The 14,923-nt window shown below is 37.7% G+C and overlaps 1 protein-coding gene across 1 annotated transcript in view; it reads left to right on the forward strand.

Annotated features, from left to right (window-relative positions):
- The window catches only part of LOC121317747 (potassium/sodium hyperpolarization-activated cyclic nucleotide-gated channel 2-like), a 47,371-nt gene that overhangs the window by 6,551 nt on the left and 25,897 nt on the right, over window positions 1-14,923 (forward strand). The window contains exon 4 of the mRNA XM_041253891.1: window positions 7,943-8,110. Within this exon, the coding sequence (XP_041109825.1) occupies window positions 7,943-8,110 (168 nt within the window). The remainder of the gene's footprint in view (window positions 1-7,942; window positions 8,111-14,923) is intronic.

Here is a 14,923-nt window from a genome sequence, read left to right on the forward strand (position 1 = left end):
TGTATGGCCCAGGTATTCAAATGGTTTGCGCACCACGCAGAGGGTTATGTGCATCGTAAATGGCAGTTGTGCACAAAATGTACCATATTCGATTGTATGCCACAATCCATTTTGCGCTGTGCACAAATATAATGTATGCATAGCGCAATTTGGCGGGGGTGTCCGACAATTTGTGAGATCCTGCCATGTTTGAAACTATGCTCCAAGCACAAAACCAGTTTTGCGAGGTGCAAAATAACGCTTTTAAAAAGCAAGCCTTAACTCCAGCACTCACTCACCCAGTCACTGAAGTGAAATGCAGACGTTTTCCGAGGTAGTCAGCAATGGAAAACACCCAGCGATCATACACGGTTCCATCCATATCTATATAACGATTAGATTCAATAGAACGATTGTGATCGATTATGATAACAGCATCACTAGTGTTAATACATGTTTAAAAAATAAACAGGGAAGCTGCAGTCATGATCGTTCTTTAGGACCGAAAGAAAACTAATCACTTTCCCAAGCACACTTTCTTGGTGCTGAAAGAATAACTCCCAAAACAGAATCAAGAGTACAGCACAGTATCATAGTACATACCGTCGTCATGTAACATAGACCGAGCCAGCAGATACTAAACAACTACCTGTATAAAGCTTTACTGTAATAGACACATACAGCAGTATATCAACCCTAGATCGATCAAGCAACAGTTTGCACCTCCTTACCTTGCATTCACATAGATTTCAATATCAAAGACACTGCTTACACAGTAGTAGGCTAGGCTACGCATTACTGGTAAATTTTGTCTGCGTTTTGAATGTAAAGTTAATGTACAAAAGGTGCTCCTTTCTAATTCCACTGCCTGTTTAGCCTGTTTTAGTTAAGTTGAATTAATTGCCCCTCAGGTTTGTCAAGCAAGTTTTCCACACACACACACACACACACACACACACACACACACACATACATACTTATATTTGTGTGACACCTGTCAGAATTATGGAGACAGAAGTAGAGAACTCATAAATTCACTTCCCAGCAAACAGCACAGCATATACATAATGTTAGATCTTGTGATGGATTTTAAATATCATAGAGTCTGTGACCTACTAATGCTAATGATAATGAAAAAAATATTAGATATCAAAGGCACATTATCCGTGCTATGTTTCATATGTTAAGCAACTAAAGTATACGAATCGGATTTCAGAAGGAAAAAATGGCTTTAGGCCAAATTTGGATGAAAATGGCTAATTTTGCGATAAGCGTGACAGGCTTGTAATGCGCAGAATGTTTCCATTACGTGCGTTCAGCTAAGTGCCTTATCCTCAGCAACATGGGCAAAGGACCGCAGTGCCTAAGGACTCAATCTGTAAAATATCCCTGTAGTTGCATTCTCCAAAGGCTCCCTTTCCTTTTCATACCCCTCACCTGGTAATTGCACACTCGGGTACAAGGACACATCTGACTTTTTTTTTTTTTTTTTTTTTTTTTTTAAGTATTCTTATTTATTTCTCATTGATATCAGAAGCATACTTTGACACCAATGATCTGCAGTCCATGCTAGTGAATTCAAATGTGTGGTTGCAAATACACATTACACTTTTATTTCTGACCATACATTGAATATTTACACCTTCAAGGCTGCTGATTGAATTGCACATCAGTCAATTAGCAAATCAAAAATGTGTATGATTCCAATTTAGCTTGGAGTCCTTCGCTCCTTTTTTTTTCCTTTTAGATTTTCACCATGACAGTGACAAATGACTCCTCCGCTGGCTGAAATTGGAAATTAAAAGCATTTAGAGTTGCTCATGCATTTATGCTAATGAGAAAATTCTGATATGATTTGCATGCAAAAGAGGCCAATCTGAAAGCTCATCAGTTTTTTTTCCAGCTTCTGCATTTTGATGTACCAGAATGTTTTTTAGTAAAGCCAGTAATAAATGACATTGCACATAATAAGATTTTCGACAGGAAACCCATTGTTAGTTGAGAAGCTTTCATTTTTTAAGATTATAGTTAAATCAGTTGCTTTTGATTTTGAGACTGCAAACTATTCATTTGCATCTTCTAGGTTTATCAAAGACACGTTCCAGCATTACAGTTCAGCTTCATTTTAAATGCAGCTATAAAAGGACCCGAGTTGAGTTCAGGGAAGTGCAGTCTGACAGCCTATGTTACAGATAGATGCTAAATTAATTCCACCCATACAGAAGAAAATGAATCATCAGAGATGGCTGCAGACATCCTGCCTTTACTTTCTTTCTGTAGTTAGTCATAATTAAGCAATGCCATGTCCCCTTTTGAAGGTCATAAACACGGCGCTTTGAGCTTTGAAACATACCGGTTTGTATTTTTTTGTGTCGTTGTGTTTATAGTAGAAAATGTAATTCTAGTGAATTGTTGCACCCTTCTAAAAAGTTGATGACAGGTGATTCTAAAATTGTTTGGTTATATTCTTGTAAAGTTATGGTTAAATATTACTATGACCATTCGTAGATTTTTTTGGTAATTTCTTTAGTCAAGACTTAAAGTCAAAGTATCAGACATGATTGAAATAATTTAAATTGGATAGCTACTATTTAACTTACTGGACAGTGGGAACATGATCATGTTAGAGCAGACTGATATTTAGATTGTCTGCTTTTTAGATCATAAGAATAGACGGCATGCTTTTTTAAACATCCATAAACCATTCAGCAATCAAGTTCTTACGCCATATTGTAATGAATCCTAAGTTTATTCAACTATAGAATGAAATTTTGCTGATGCTACTGTAATTAACTTTATAACAACAAATTAAGCATCATGCAGTTTCACCACAGGGAATGAAAATAGCAATAAGGTTTTCTAGGGACAAACTGCATACATCTTTTATGTGTTCAAGTATTCAAGAAGTACTACAATATTCCAAATAAGCATCATTACAGAGATGCTTTTCAGGTCCATCTGCAAATCATACACAGTGTCACAGAGCAGTTTACAAAGCTCATCATCTTCAGCCTTTTTCAGTCCACTGCTGGATGAAGGCCTTCCCAAGATTCTTCCACAAAAGCCTGTCTGCTGTGTCCTTGATCCACGTTGCTCTGGCATGTTTCCTAATTTCATCTTGCCATCTTCCTTCTTGGTCGCTTTATATGTCTTGGGACCAGTCTAGTATCTCCTTGGTCCAGCGGTGGTCTATTCTTCTTGCTACCTGTCCAGCCCACTGCCATTTCATTTTTTTCGCTCTTATAATAACATTGCATATTTTTGTTTGTGCTCTTATCCATTCATTCCTTTCCCTGTCTCTTCTTGCTATTAACAGCATGCATCTTTCCATACTCCGTTGAGTTGTTTGTAATGTTTTAGTCTTTTTTTTCACTGAGGGTCCAAGTTTCGCATCCATAGGTTAGCACTTGCTGCACTTATTGGTCGAAGACTTTTCTCTTGAGGCTTAAAGGTAGTTTCATTTTCATAACCATGCTTAATCTTCCAAACGCACTGCAGCCCATTTTTGCTCTTCTGTTGATTTCGCACATTTGGTTCTCCGTTGCCAAAACTAACTCCTAAGTATAAGTAGCTATTGACTTCGTTAAGCTTGATCCCATTGACTTCAATTGCCTGTGGAGTGGTATATACTTGAACATGACTTGAGTCTTCATCAGGTTCATTTTCAAACCGCTTTGATGCTAGCCTCGTGTAGTTCTTGAATTTTTGTTTGTAATTCTTCTGGGCATGTTGTAAATATGAAGATGTCATCAGCAAATCGTAGGTGATTCAAGTAGGCTCCATTGATCTTCAGCCCCTTATTTTCCCAGTCTAGTGTTTTGAAAATGTCTTCTAGTGTGGCCGTGAAGTGCTTTGGGGAAATTGTATCTCCTTGACGAACTCCTTTTTCAATCTTGATTTTGCCGCTGTTTTTATGGTCTTACTGGTGCTGATCAAATCTCTGTACGTTTTCTCAATTCATATGTTTTTTTCAGAGAGCTCTTGTGTAAACAGAGTGAAGGGCTTTTTCATAGTCGATGAGTCCCAAGCAAAGTGGTAGCTCATACTCGTTGCTGGTTTGAATCAATTGCTGTACAGCTTGAAGACGATCCATTGTGCTAAATCTACTCCTAAATCCTGCCTGCTCATTTAATTGTGGCAAGTCCAATTTATCTTGAAGTGTGTTGGTGAGTACCTTGTTGTAGATTATAGGCAGTAAGCTAATAGGCTGCAGTTCTTGAGGTCCTCTTTATCTCCTTTCTCATGTAAGGTATCACTGATGTGCTCCAGTCGTTTGGCACTTTCTTTTGCTTAATACAATCTGTAAAAATACATAACAGTACTTTTGTCATTTCTTCACCACCTCCTTTCACGATTCCAGTCGCTATGCCGTCTTCTCCAGGTGCCTTTCCTGTCTTCATATTATTGATAGCATGTTTCACTTCTTCCGGTAGAATGTCTGGAGCTTCTTCCTTGGGTTGCATTTTTCCCATCTCGTCTTCATCATCTGCTACGTTGCTCTTTTCATCTTAATATAAGTTTCTGTAAAAGTCTTTGACTCTCTTCAAAATCAGTTTGTAATTCTTGATGACAGTCCTGTCCTCATGTTTGATTGCTAAAATTATTTTTTTCCCTATGATTAGTCTTTGTTTTACTTTCTTCATGCTTCAGTTGTTTTCAATAGTTTTCTCTACCAACCTACAGTTGAACTGCTGTATATCCTCAGTAATGCACTTTCTTACTGTCTTGCAGAGCTCATTGTATTCAGTCTTTGATTTCAGAGCTGCTGTTTGTTTCATTTCCCTTTTCTTCATGAAGTCTTTTGTTTCTTGCGTGATCTTCTGGTCGCATTTTGTACTCTGTGTTCCAGTGATGTTTTTTGCTGTTTCTGCAGTTACTTGCGTCACTTCCTCATAGATGTTGTCTACCTTGATTGCTTCACTTTTTGCAGATTTTGAAGAGCGCTGAACCTATTCTTCAATTTGAGTTGAAACACCAGGCTTTGCTTCTGGAGCATTTCTATGTTGATTGTGTTGAATTTCATCATCATGAGTTTTGCTCTCTCCAGTGCTGTGTTTAGGTGTATTTTGCATCTTACAAGTCTGTGGTCACTTCCTGTGTTAAAATTGTTCAGTATTAAGACATCTTTTACAGTGTGCTTCTTATTGGTGAGTGTGTAGTCAGTTTTATTCTTCACTCTGTTGGGTCCTCTCCATGTAAATTTCCTGTTAGGTTTCTTCTGCAAGAAGGTGTTCATGATGAATAAGTTCTTGTTCTCAGCAAATTTGACTAGTCTGTCGCCTCTCTTGTTCCTGTTGCCATGTTCAAATTTGCCGACCGAATTGTCGTCCTGTTGCTGGGCTCCTATTTTGGCGTTGAAGTCATCTATGATGAACTTATAGTATAGTGTAGTTCTTCTACTTCGTAAAAATCTCGACTTCTTCATCCGAATAGCTTGTTGTTTGTAGCTAGCTTGGTGCATATACTTGGATGATCTGAATTCTTATTTCCTTGAAACTTTCAATATCAGTTTTGCGGATCTCTCTGACGTGCTGTCAGTCTCTACTACATTATTCATGATTCTCTTATGGACAGTGAATCCAATGCCTCCTGTTTGTCCATCTGTAGTGCCTCACTAGAAGAGAAGATGGCCACTCTTTGAGTTCTAGTAGTCCTTCGTCTTTTCGCCGTGCTTTGCTTTGGCCTACAATGTCTCACTTGATTCTTCCAAGTTCTTCTTTTAACTCTTGAATTCTTGCTTCACTTGAAAGAGATCTGCAGTTGTACGTGTTCAGGGTCAGTGTTCTGTGGCAGGCTAAATCTTAACTCTTGGTCAACGACAATACAGCCTCTGGGGAATGAGGGCCATGTTTTTGTCTGTGCTTTCATCATGGGGGGTTTGGCCATAACTCACCACGCTGGCCAGGCGGTTTGGTGAGTGCCCCTTCCATTACTCAAGCTTTCACAGCATTATTGAACCTGCCAGAGTCAGTGGACCCCACTGTACTCGTCTTGAGAACCCGTTGTCACCCGTCTGCCACTTCGAGGCAGTGGAAGTTGGACTTTAGGAGGGATATATATATATATATATATATATATAAACTTTCACAGAAACCCTAGATGGAATTTATTTCCTTTAATTCACTGAAGCCTATCTGTTATTTTTTATAATACAGGGATATTGGGATCTGTAATAAAAGACAATAAACGGGTGTAAAGGTTCAAATTGCAAGTGAATTTAATGAATAATAATAACGTACATTAACTCGGTATTAAAGAATCTTAAATATCATTTTCTTTTTGATAATTCAGGAACAGTGAATTAAACTGGATAGATAATGAATGATTTTTTAAGGAAAATGTGTTTCAATGGGGTATGCTTTTTTTTTTTTTTTTTTTAATTATTAGTTGCTGTCAGAGAGATTTGTGACACTCGCTTGGTTGGTGCTCCCGTTAGTGAAGGATGATTGTAAATCTTCACAGAGGCAGATTTGTTAAGTGCTTCTTTGAGATAAAAATGTACCAGCTTTACATAATTTTTTGTGTTTTTTTGTTTTTATGTATTCTCATTTTGTTGATCATTAATGAACATTTCTCTACTGTGGGTATTGTCGAGTGATGGAAAACGAGACATTTTGTGTTTGAATTGAAAGTGATCTCTCGAGGAATGGCTCAGGCTTATGCGAATATAGCCTTCATCTATGTATATATATATATATATATAATATATAGTTATATATATATATATATATATATATATATATATATATATATATACCTTGGTTTTAAAATGCAGCTTGTGATTTGTTAAAGCACCATCACACAAATAAGAGGCTAAAAACACAAAAGTTGTCATAAAAACATCTATCGCCATCCTTCAGCAATCTTCTGTCCAAAAACACAGACTGAAGCCAAGGCGATATACAAGCCTCAAGACCTGTGAGAGTTCTGCACCAGAAACTAAATGCAGATAAATCTCTCTTACAGCGGGTAATAAAACAGATATGGATTGCTGTGGCAAAGTGCCCGCCCCTGTGTGTATTTTATGTTATGTGTTGTGTTAATGTTGGTGTATAGTCATTGGTACACGGGATATAAACGGGTCTGTGTAACACAAGTGTTTAAAATGTATATTTGTATTTAGGCATGAGGATTGCACAACACTTCACGTGCAAGTAAAAAGTAGTAATATGTGAGCACGGGGAATTGCACTTTATTAATTCACGTGCAGTTGTACCACGACTCCAATTAAATGATTGATTAGCAATCGAGTCTCGGTACAGCTGCATAAAAGCAGCATGTTTTCACATACTCGGGGTTGTGTGTTCGGTGAGTGGAGAATGGGATTGGAGACGGAGTTAAAGATAATAAGAATAGTTAAAGTATCTGCTCACCGTGTTTGTGTGTATAGTCTGTTTTGTTTGTCTTTTTGTTTTGGCGACGAGTGCCGTGTCCTGTGTGTTTTTGTTTGTTACAACCTTTTTATTTTCTGTTCTGTTTATTTATTAAATGCTGAGCGAAACCATTCGCTCAGCTCCACCAAACTCCACCTCTCTCTGTCGTTTATTTCCTGCTTCTGGTCTGATGTCACCCACTCCGGCCATCTTTGTGACAACTGGGTATTTAGGATTTTCAGGAAAACTGTTGTCCCCTAATGTTGATATACTGTCCTACAGTCCCCTATAAAAATGAATTAAGAACCACGGTACAGTGAGTATCATTGTACTTTTACCCTAGTTCCATGGTTTTTACTTGTTTCAAAGTCCTGTTGTACATGTTACCCATGGTTCATTTTTATAGGGGACTGGAGGACTGTATATCCGCCTTATTTAAATATATAGACATATTATTTTTGTTAACATAATATAAAAATGGTAATTCCACTAATAAACACATGCAAGTTTTAACGGTTGTTATGAACCTTATTTTTGATTGTTATGATATGTTCAAAGTAGATTGCTAACATTTCTGCCATTTACCACAGAGCTATGTTTGATAACTGGAGGAAGAAGGAGTGCTAGTGTGAAGGCACTCACACCATGCAGACTGTACTCCCTCTCTGTGACTTGTTATAGAACTGTTCTACAACTCTATCCAGAAGTGAAAAATCACATTGAGGAGGTTGCCTATAGACGCCTACAGACTCAAGACGGTATGTCATCATTTCTCTCTTTTTTGTTGCATCATTTCCATCAACATTCAGTTTTCAAGTTTTTTTTTTACAAAATAAGTTGAATTTATACATACATTTTGATACATACACATGCTGTTCTTAACTCTGTTCATATTATCCAGTGGCATAGATTTCAATCCCTTTTCTTTAGCGCCACCTGTCAGTGGTGGCAAGATGGATTCTTCTGAATAAGTTTACTTTTGAAAAACTTATTTTTTCACCTGAGATTGCCAACACTAACCTTCGACCGGACATTGTCTTGTGGTCTGGATCAGCACGCCTTGTTCTTCTGGTAGAGTTAACAGTGCCATGGGAGGATGCTGTGGATGAGGCGTATGAGAAGAAGAAACTTCGGTTTGCTCAACTAGCTGCTGAAGCAGAACAGCGAGGATGGAGAGTCCGAGTTTACCCAGTGGAGGTGGGTTGTCGAGGATTTGTGGCACCCTCTACAACTCGGTTTCTCAGAGATGTCGGGTCCAGTGGCCAAGAGTGTCGCATAGTGAAGAACTTATCAGAAGCAGCAGAAAAGCAGCAACTGGCTGTGGTTGAGACAGAAAGATTCTGGATGGGGATCTCAAGCACAATAGAAAGAAAGCAACGATGATGTATGGGTAAGTAAGCTGGGCTGAGCTGAGTGGGGGATGGAGGGGGGTGTTGCTGGGACGCCAGAATCATTGTCGAGCTCTCTTGAGGTGTCGTGGGCTAGTCGACGAAACACCGAGGACGGAAGGTGCTCACTTGAAGACCCCAGAGATGTACCCTACTTAGCTCAGTCCAGACAGTTTTCATGCTGATGTGCTGGGGAGACCGCACTGGGTTGATCCCCGGAGCCAGCATCACAGCTGTTGTGTGTGCTGATGCGCTGGGGAGGCAAGCTAAGCTGATCCCTGGAGCCAGCATCACACTTCAGCAATCAACACCAGACAGAAGGATATCTACATCATCAGATGGAAAGCAATGCAAATTGATGGAGATGCAGATGGATCACATGAGTTTACTGTAAAGCTATGTCTTAGTTGGTGCTTATCTTGGCGAGAGCCGAGTTCAAATCAGCATGAAGTTTAACATCTACTCTCATATAATGGAAATCAACCATGGGAAAATCAGAGTGGAGTTTATATGTTAGCTCCATGTATCAATTGTGAGTATCACTTGCAAAGAAAGTAAAACCGTTTCACTCCGTCCAAGCAGACAGTGGAAAACATGAGGACTACTATCTTGAGAGCATACTTAACTAAAACGACTGGTCAGGAAATATTCTTGCTGTTCTGATTATATTTGTATGAGCTATAACTGAACTGTGTTTCTAGCAAAAGAAAAACATCATACATTACATTTTCGGACATTCTAACAATGTTATAAAACATGTGTTTGTACCCCAAGATAGGAGACTACATCCCCAAATCATCCCTGCTATCTGAAAATCTCATGTTACTGATGGTAAGCGTCTGACTCAATATAGCTTTTTTATATAAAGTATTTCCTATTGGACTCACTATTTAATATATTCCCTGTAAAAATAAAAACAATTTTACATGAACTTATTCCACTGTTTACATTGATTATTTTTTCTTATCTATAGTTGCCCTTAATATATTATATGTTATATTATCAGATTTTACAGTATTTCACATTGTTCTGGTGAAAAAACATACCTTACCTGAATTGCATATGTATTCTTTATTGTATATGAGGTTAGTCTTTTCATGTCATGTCATAAGGTTAATCTGTTCCCTTTCAGGTACGAAATGTAACCGTTACCATATGGGTATTTACCTCTTAAAGACATGAAACCTGAATAAGATATAATAAATCTGCTCGTAGAGCCTGTGACACAGTCATGCCTGCCCCCGAGGGCACAAAAGCATTGCGGTCACAGACCACAACACCATTTTTCCTTTCAAGATCTGACAGGAGAGCTGGTTCAGATAAGTACTTGTTGCTTTTTCTGCTGTATATTACGCATTTATTGTGTTTTTACACAAATTATATGTAATATTAAAAATAATCACTATATTATAAATAATCACTATATCCAAGGGACAAATTGCTAGAAAAATTTACTTAACCCCTCTGTTGCACAAAACACACACAAAAAAGTAGAATATAACTTGTAGGATTTTGGTTTTATTTAACAGTGAACACAGTAAATCAATTAGTGATTAACAGGCGTGGACCTAGCCTTGTAGCTTGACGGGTTCACTAAATTCTCCAAGATACACAAAAGGTTCTGTGTGACTCCACCTCAACTCAACAAATATATAACATTCTTTAAGGAAATGTTCCTTTCAGTGCAGTTTGGAACACATTTGCTAATAAATTTAAGTAGTATACTCAGAGTCAACTATAATAAGCAATTTCTCGTTCTTTATAAGCTGTTCTTTCAGTTTTGTAACTGCTGAACCCCAGATTTCTAAAAAACTTGTGTATAACCTGTCAAGTTTCTGTGAATTTTGTATTGTTTTTCTACCAAAATACACGCAATATTTACAGTAGACTCCATCTAATTCTGCAAAGACAATATTTTTTTATTTTGCTTATTTCTATTATATACTTTTTTAAACTATGTACAACATTTACAGCTAATTTTCATCATCTAACATCTTGTCCCATGATGGCTAACTGGAACACTGCAGCACCAGGGTGATCCTGGTTTCATACCCGGATGTGTTTTTTTTGGGAGGGCAACATTCTTTCCCTGCACTACTCTCATTGAAAAATAAATACAAAAAATGAATAAATGCATAAACACATTGCTATGAAATTTGCAGTCTGTATTTCATTTTAAATCAATAATAGTAGATATTGTATAGGCATTTCATTTCTAATAGTATAAACATTTCATTTTAATAATTTGCAGGAGGCTGGGTGGTTCAGTGTTTAAAGAAACAGGCTTAGAAGTAGGAGGGCCCTGGTTCACATCCTAGCTCAACCACTAACTCATTGTGTGACCCTGAGCAAGTCACTTAACCTCCTGGTGCTCCGTCTTTTGTTGATGTAAGTGACTCTGCAGCTGATGCATATTTCCCACACCCTAGTCTTGTATCTTGTAAAGTGCTTTGTGATTGTGGTTCACTATGAAAGGCTATATAAAGATTATTATTAAACATATTTGTCAATCTTTAAGTTTCACAAATCAATAGATTGTGCATGTCCAATAAAGAACTAACATCGCTTCTGTTCTGTTATATTGTTTAAATCTAAAAAAAATATGGTAAATAGCAAACTAGGTTGAAGGGACACTAAAACACTAAAATTAAAACTGAACAGCCAGATCATTACATTCTTTGCCAGGAAAGTTTATCTTGAAATGCTTCTAAACAGTAAACTTCAGGGTTTTTTTAAACATCCCATCAAGAACACGCTTGACCACGAAAGTGGTATAAATTACACAATGATTTCTTCTTAGCGACTATGGTGTTTTTAATTCTAAATTGCTGCATTTACATGTCAGGTTTATGTATTAAGAAAGCAGTATCACTTATTTGCTAATTTACAAAAAAATAGTGCCTTAAGTTTAAAAGACTAGTCTGTGCATAGCAAGATGCTCTCAGGTAGCCATTTTTGGGTTTCTTTGTAACCAATAGAAGATCAGCTTCTTCCACCCCTTTCCAATCAGAAGTGATAGGGGTGGGACGTAAACTTGCATGGCTCTCTATAAATATACCAGTCTGTCTTTCTAGCACTAACATAGAAAAAAAAAATAATTAAAAACTACTTGTCCGACAGCAAAACTTGTTGTCCCAGTCATCGGGCAATACAAATTGCACACCCCTGATGTATTTCCTTATTTATCTGTATGGCTTTATATTGACGTTTTAACATGTTCCCAGAGTTTAACAATTTCATGTTAAAATATGAGTAACATAATTAATTTGCAGAGTCAATGTGAAACCTCGTAAAAAAAATATGCTGAGCCACTTGCGTGGTTATAGAGTCATTCAAACTAACATTGCATTTAAAATGGAAGGCTTTTTTTAATGCCTTCCTGTGACAGAGATCGAATGACACTTGGTGTTAGATCTCCCTCCCGACCTGTGAGGGCACTAGGTAAAGGGAACAGAGTACCCTGCACTAAAAGGCATGACACTTTATTCCCATGGGCAGGTGGAAGTCGGCTAGCTAGAAAAGGTACGGAGCTATGGTACCTGAACTCAATGACCCAGAGGGGATACAGTGTGGCATCTGCGGATTGGAGAAGCGGATGCGCTCGTTAACCATGGGGTCATGAGGGAGGGTATAAAACAGGGGCGTAGTAAAGTAATCTGTGCATTTGTAAATGGTTGGATTGGACCTTGTAGGAATACCGTGTAAATACTGAAAATCGTGAGTGTCGGTTGTAACTGTTGTTTTTCTCTGTAGACTATCAATAGCATGATCTGGAGCTGTAGCGCAAGCCAGCATCAACCCGGACATCACTTTCACCCCAGCATTTCACAGAGAACTATAAATTGTACCACTAGCATGTAATATCACTTCACTGTCTTGTCTTTTGTGTTTAGTGTTTGTGTGTGTAAAACCTGGACTTTTGGTTGCGGTTTAAACCCACGGATTACAAATACGAGTGATACACACCATTGTATCACTCCAAAATGAATTATTTACTGATGTTTGCCTTTGGGCTCTGGACATTTGTCTTTAATTAATAAAACACCCTTGCGCCTGAAAGCAATTGTCTGTGTAATTAATCTGCTTTGCTCTTCACTCACCACTTTGCCACACTACCCCAGTACCATTAAATATTGTACAGTATTTATCGAGATTACTCATGACTTCAAGGTAATGAAAATACATTTTACTCTCTGTGTTAAAATTACTCCCAGACCCAAAACCTTATCTGGAGTGCTGCCCATGCGGTAATGGTTGCATTTCAAACTTGAAAGGAAACGTTAGGTTGTTATCATAACCCTGGTTCCCTGAAATAGAAATGTAACCATTAACCTTCAAGGTCACTGCGTCCGTGATTGCAGCAGGCTTGAAGGAAAAATGACTGAGCTCTGTAAGCGCAGTACTTTTGTGTCCTTAGGGGCAGGCCATGACTATGCGAGCAGTTTTGATATATCTTATTCAGGTTTCATGTCTTTAAGAGGTAAATACCCATACAGTAATGATTACATTTCTATTTCAGGAAACCAGGGTTATGACAGTAACCACAAGTTTTATGTCATGCATAATGAAATCCCTATCTTGTCACTCAGCCAAGATTTAGAAGAATTCACTGAGACAGCTGAAAATGCATCTCTAATGAATCCTCCAAGATTAGATTTTTTTTGTTTTGTTTTGTAATAAGGCATCATTTCTAACCTTAAACAGTATCTGTCGCAAGGCTACCTTCTAAGAGGTACTCTTAAACCGAGGTACCCCTGCAACAAATACACCTATAAAGATAAAGTCATGTTGTTTACAAAAAAATGCTGCATGAAAAGAAAACATTTTAAAAAATCAATCTGGTAGAAATTTAAAACTTGCTTGCCTTTGGTTTAATTTGTTTATAATTATAAATACAATTTTATGAATTCGTAGCTAGCTGTTACATAAGAACATAAGAACATAAGAAAGTTTACAAATGAGAGGAGGCCATTCAGCCCATCTTGCTTGTTTGGTTGTTAGTAGCTTATTGATCCCAGAATCTCATCAAGCAGCTTCTTGAAGGATCCCAGGGTGTCAGCTTCAACATCATTACTGGGGACTTGATTCCAGACCCTCACGATTCTCTGTGTAAAAAATTGCCTCCTATTTTCTTTTCTGAATGCCCCTTTGTCTAATCTCCATTTGTGACCCCTTGTCCTTGTTTCTTTTTTCAGGTCGAAAAAGTCCCTTGGGTCGACATTGTCAGTACCTTTTAGAATTTTTAATGCTTGAATTAGGTCGCCACGTAGTCTTCTTTGTTCAAGACTGAACAGATTCAGTTCTTTTAGCCTGTCTGCATATGACATGCCTTTTAAACCCAGAATAATTCTGGTCGCTCTTCTTTGCACTCTTTCTAGAGCAGCAATATCCTTTTTGTAGCGAGGTGACCAGAACTGAACACTATATTCAAGATGAGGTCTTACTAATGCATTGTAGCGTTTTAACATTACTTCCCTTGATTTAAATTCAACACTTTCACAATGTATCCGAGCATCTTGTTGTCCTTTTTTTATTGTTTCCCCACATTGTCTAGATGAAGACATTTCTGAGTCAACAAAAACTCCTAGGTCTTTTTCATAGAGTCCTTCTTTAATTTCAGTATCTCCCATATGATATTTTTAATGGACATTTTTATTTCCTGCGTGAAGTATCTTACACTTTTCTGTATTAAATGTCATTTGCCGTGTGTCTGCCCAGTTCTGAATCTTGTCTAGATCATTTTGAATGACCTTTGCTGCTGCAACAGTGTTTGCCACTCCTCCTACTTTTGTGTCGTCTGCAAATTTAACAAGTTTGCTTACTATACCAGAATCTAAATCATTAATGTAGATTAGGAATAGCAGAGGACCTAATACTGATCCCTGTGGTACCCCACTGGTTACCTCGCTCCATTCTGAGGTTTCTCCTCTAATAAGTACTTTCTGTTTTCTACATGTTAACCACTCCCTGTACATGTGTTTCCTTGAATCCCTACTGCATTCAGTTTGAGAATTAATCTTTTATGTGGGACTTTGTCAAAAGCTTTCTGGAAATCTAAATAAACCATGTCATATCTTTGCAATTATCCATTATCGATATTGCATCCTCAAAAAATCAAGCAGGTTAGTTAGACACGATCTCCCTTTCCTAAAACCTTTTCCATTTTGGATTTTATTATAGTTT

The sequence above is a fragment of the Polyodon spathula genome, chromosome 6, assembly GCF_017654505.1.
Source record: "Polyodon spathula isolate WHYD16114869_AA chromosome 6, ASM1765450v1, whole genome shotgun sequence".
Taxonomy (NCBI): Eukaryota; Metazoa; Chordata; class Actinopteri; order Acipenseriformes; family Polyodontidae; genus Polyodon; species Polyodon spathula.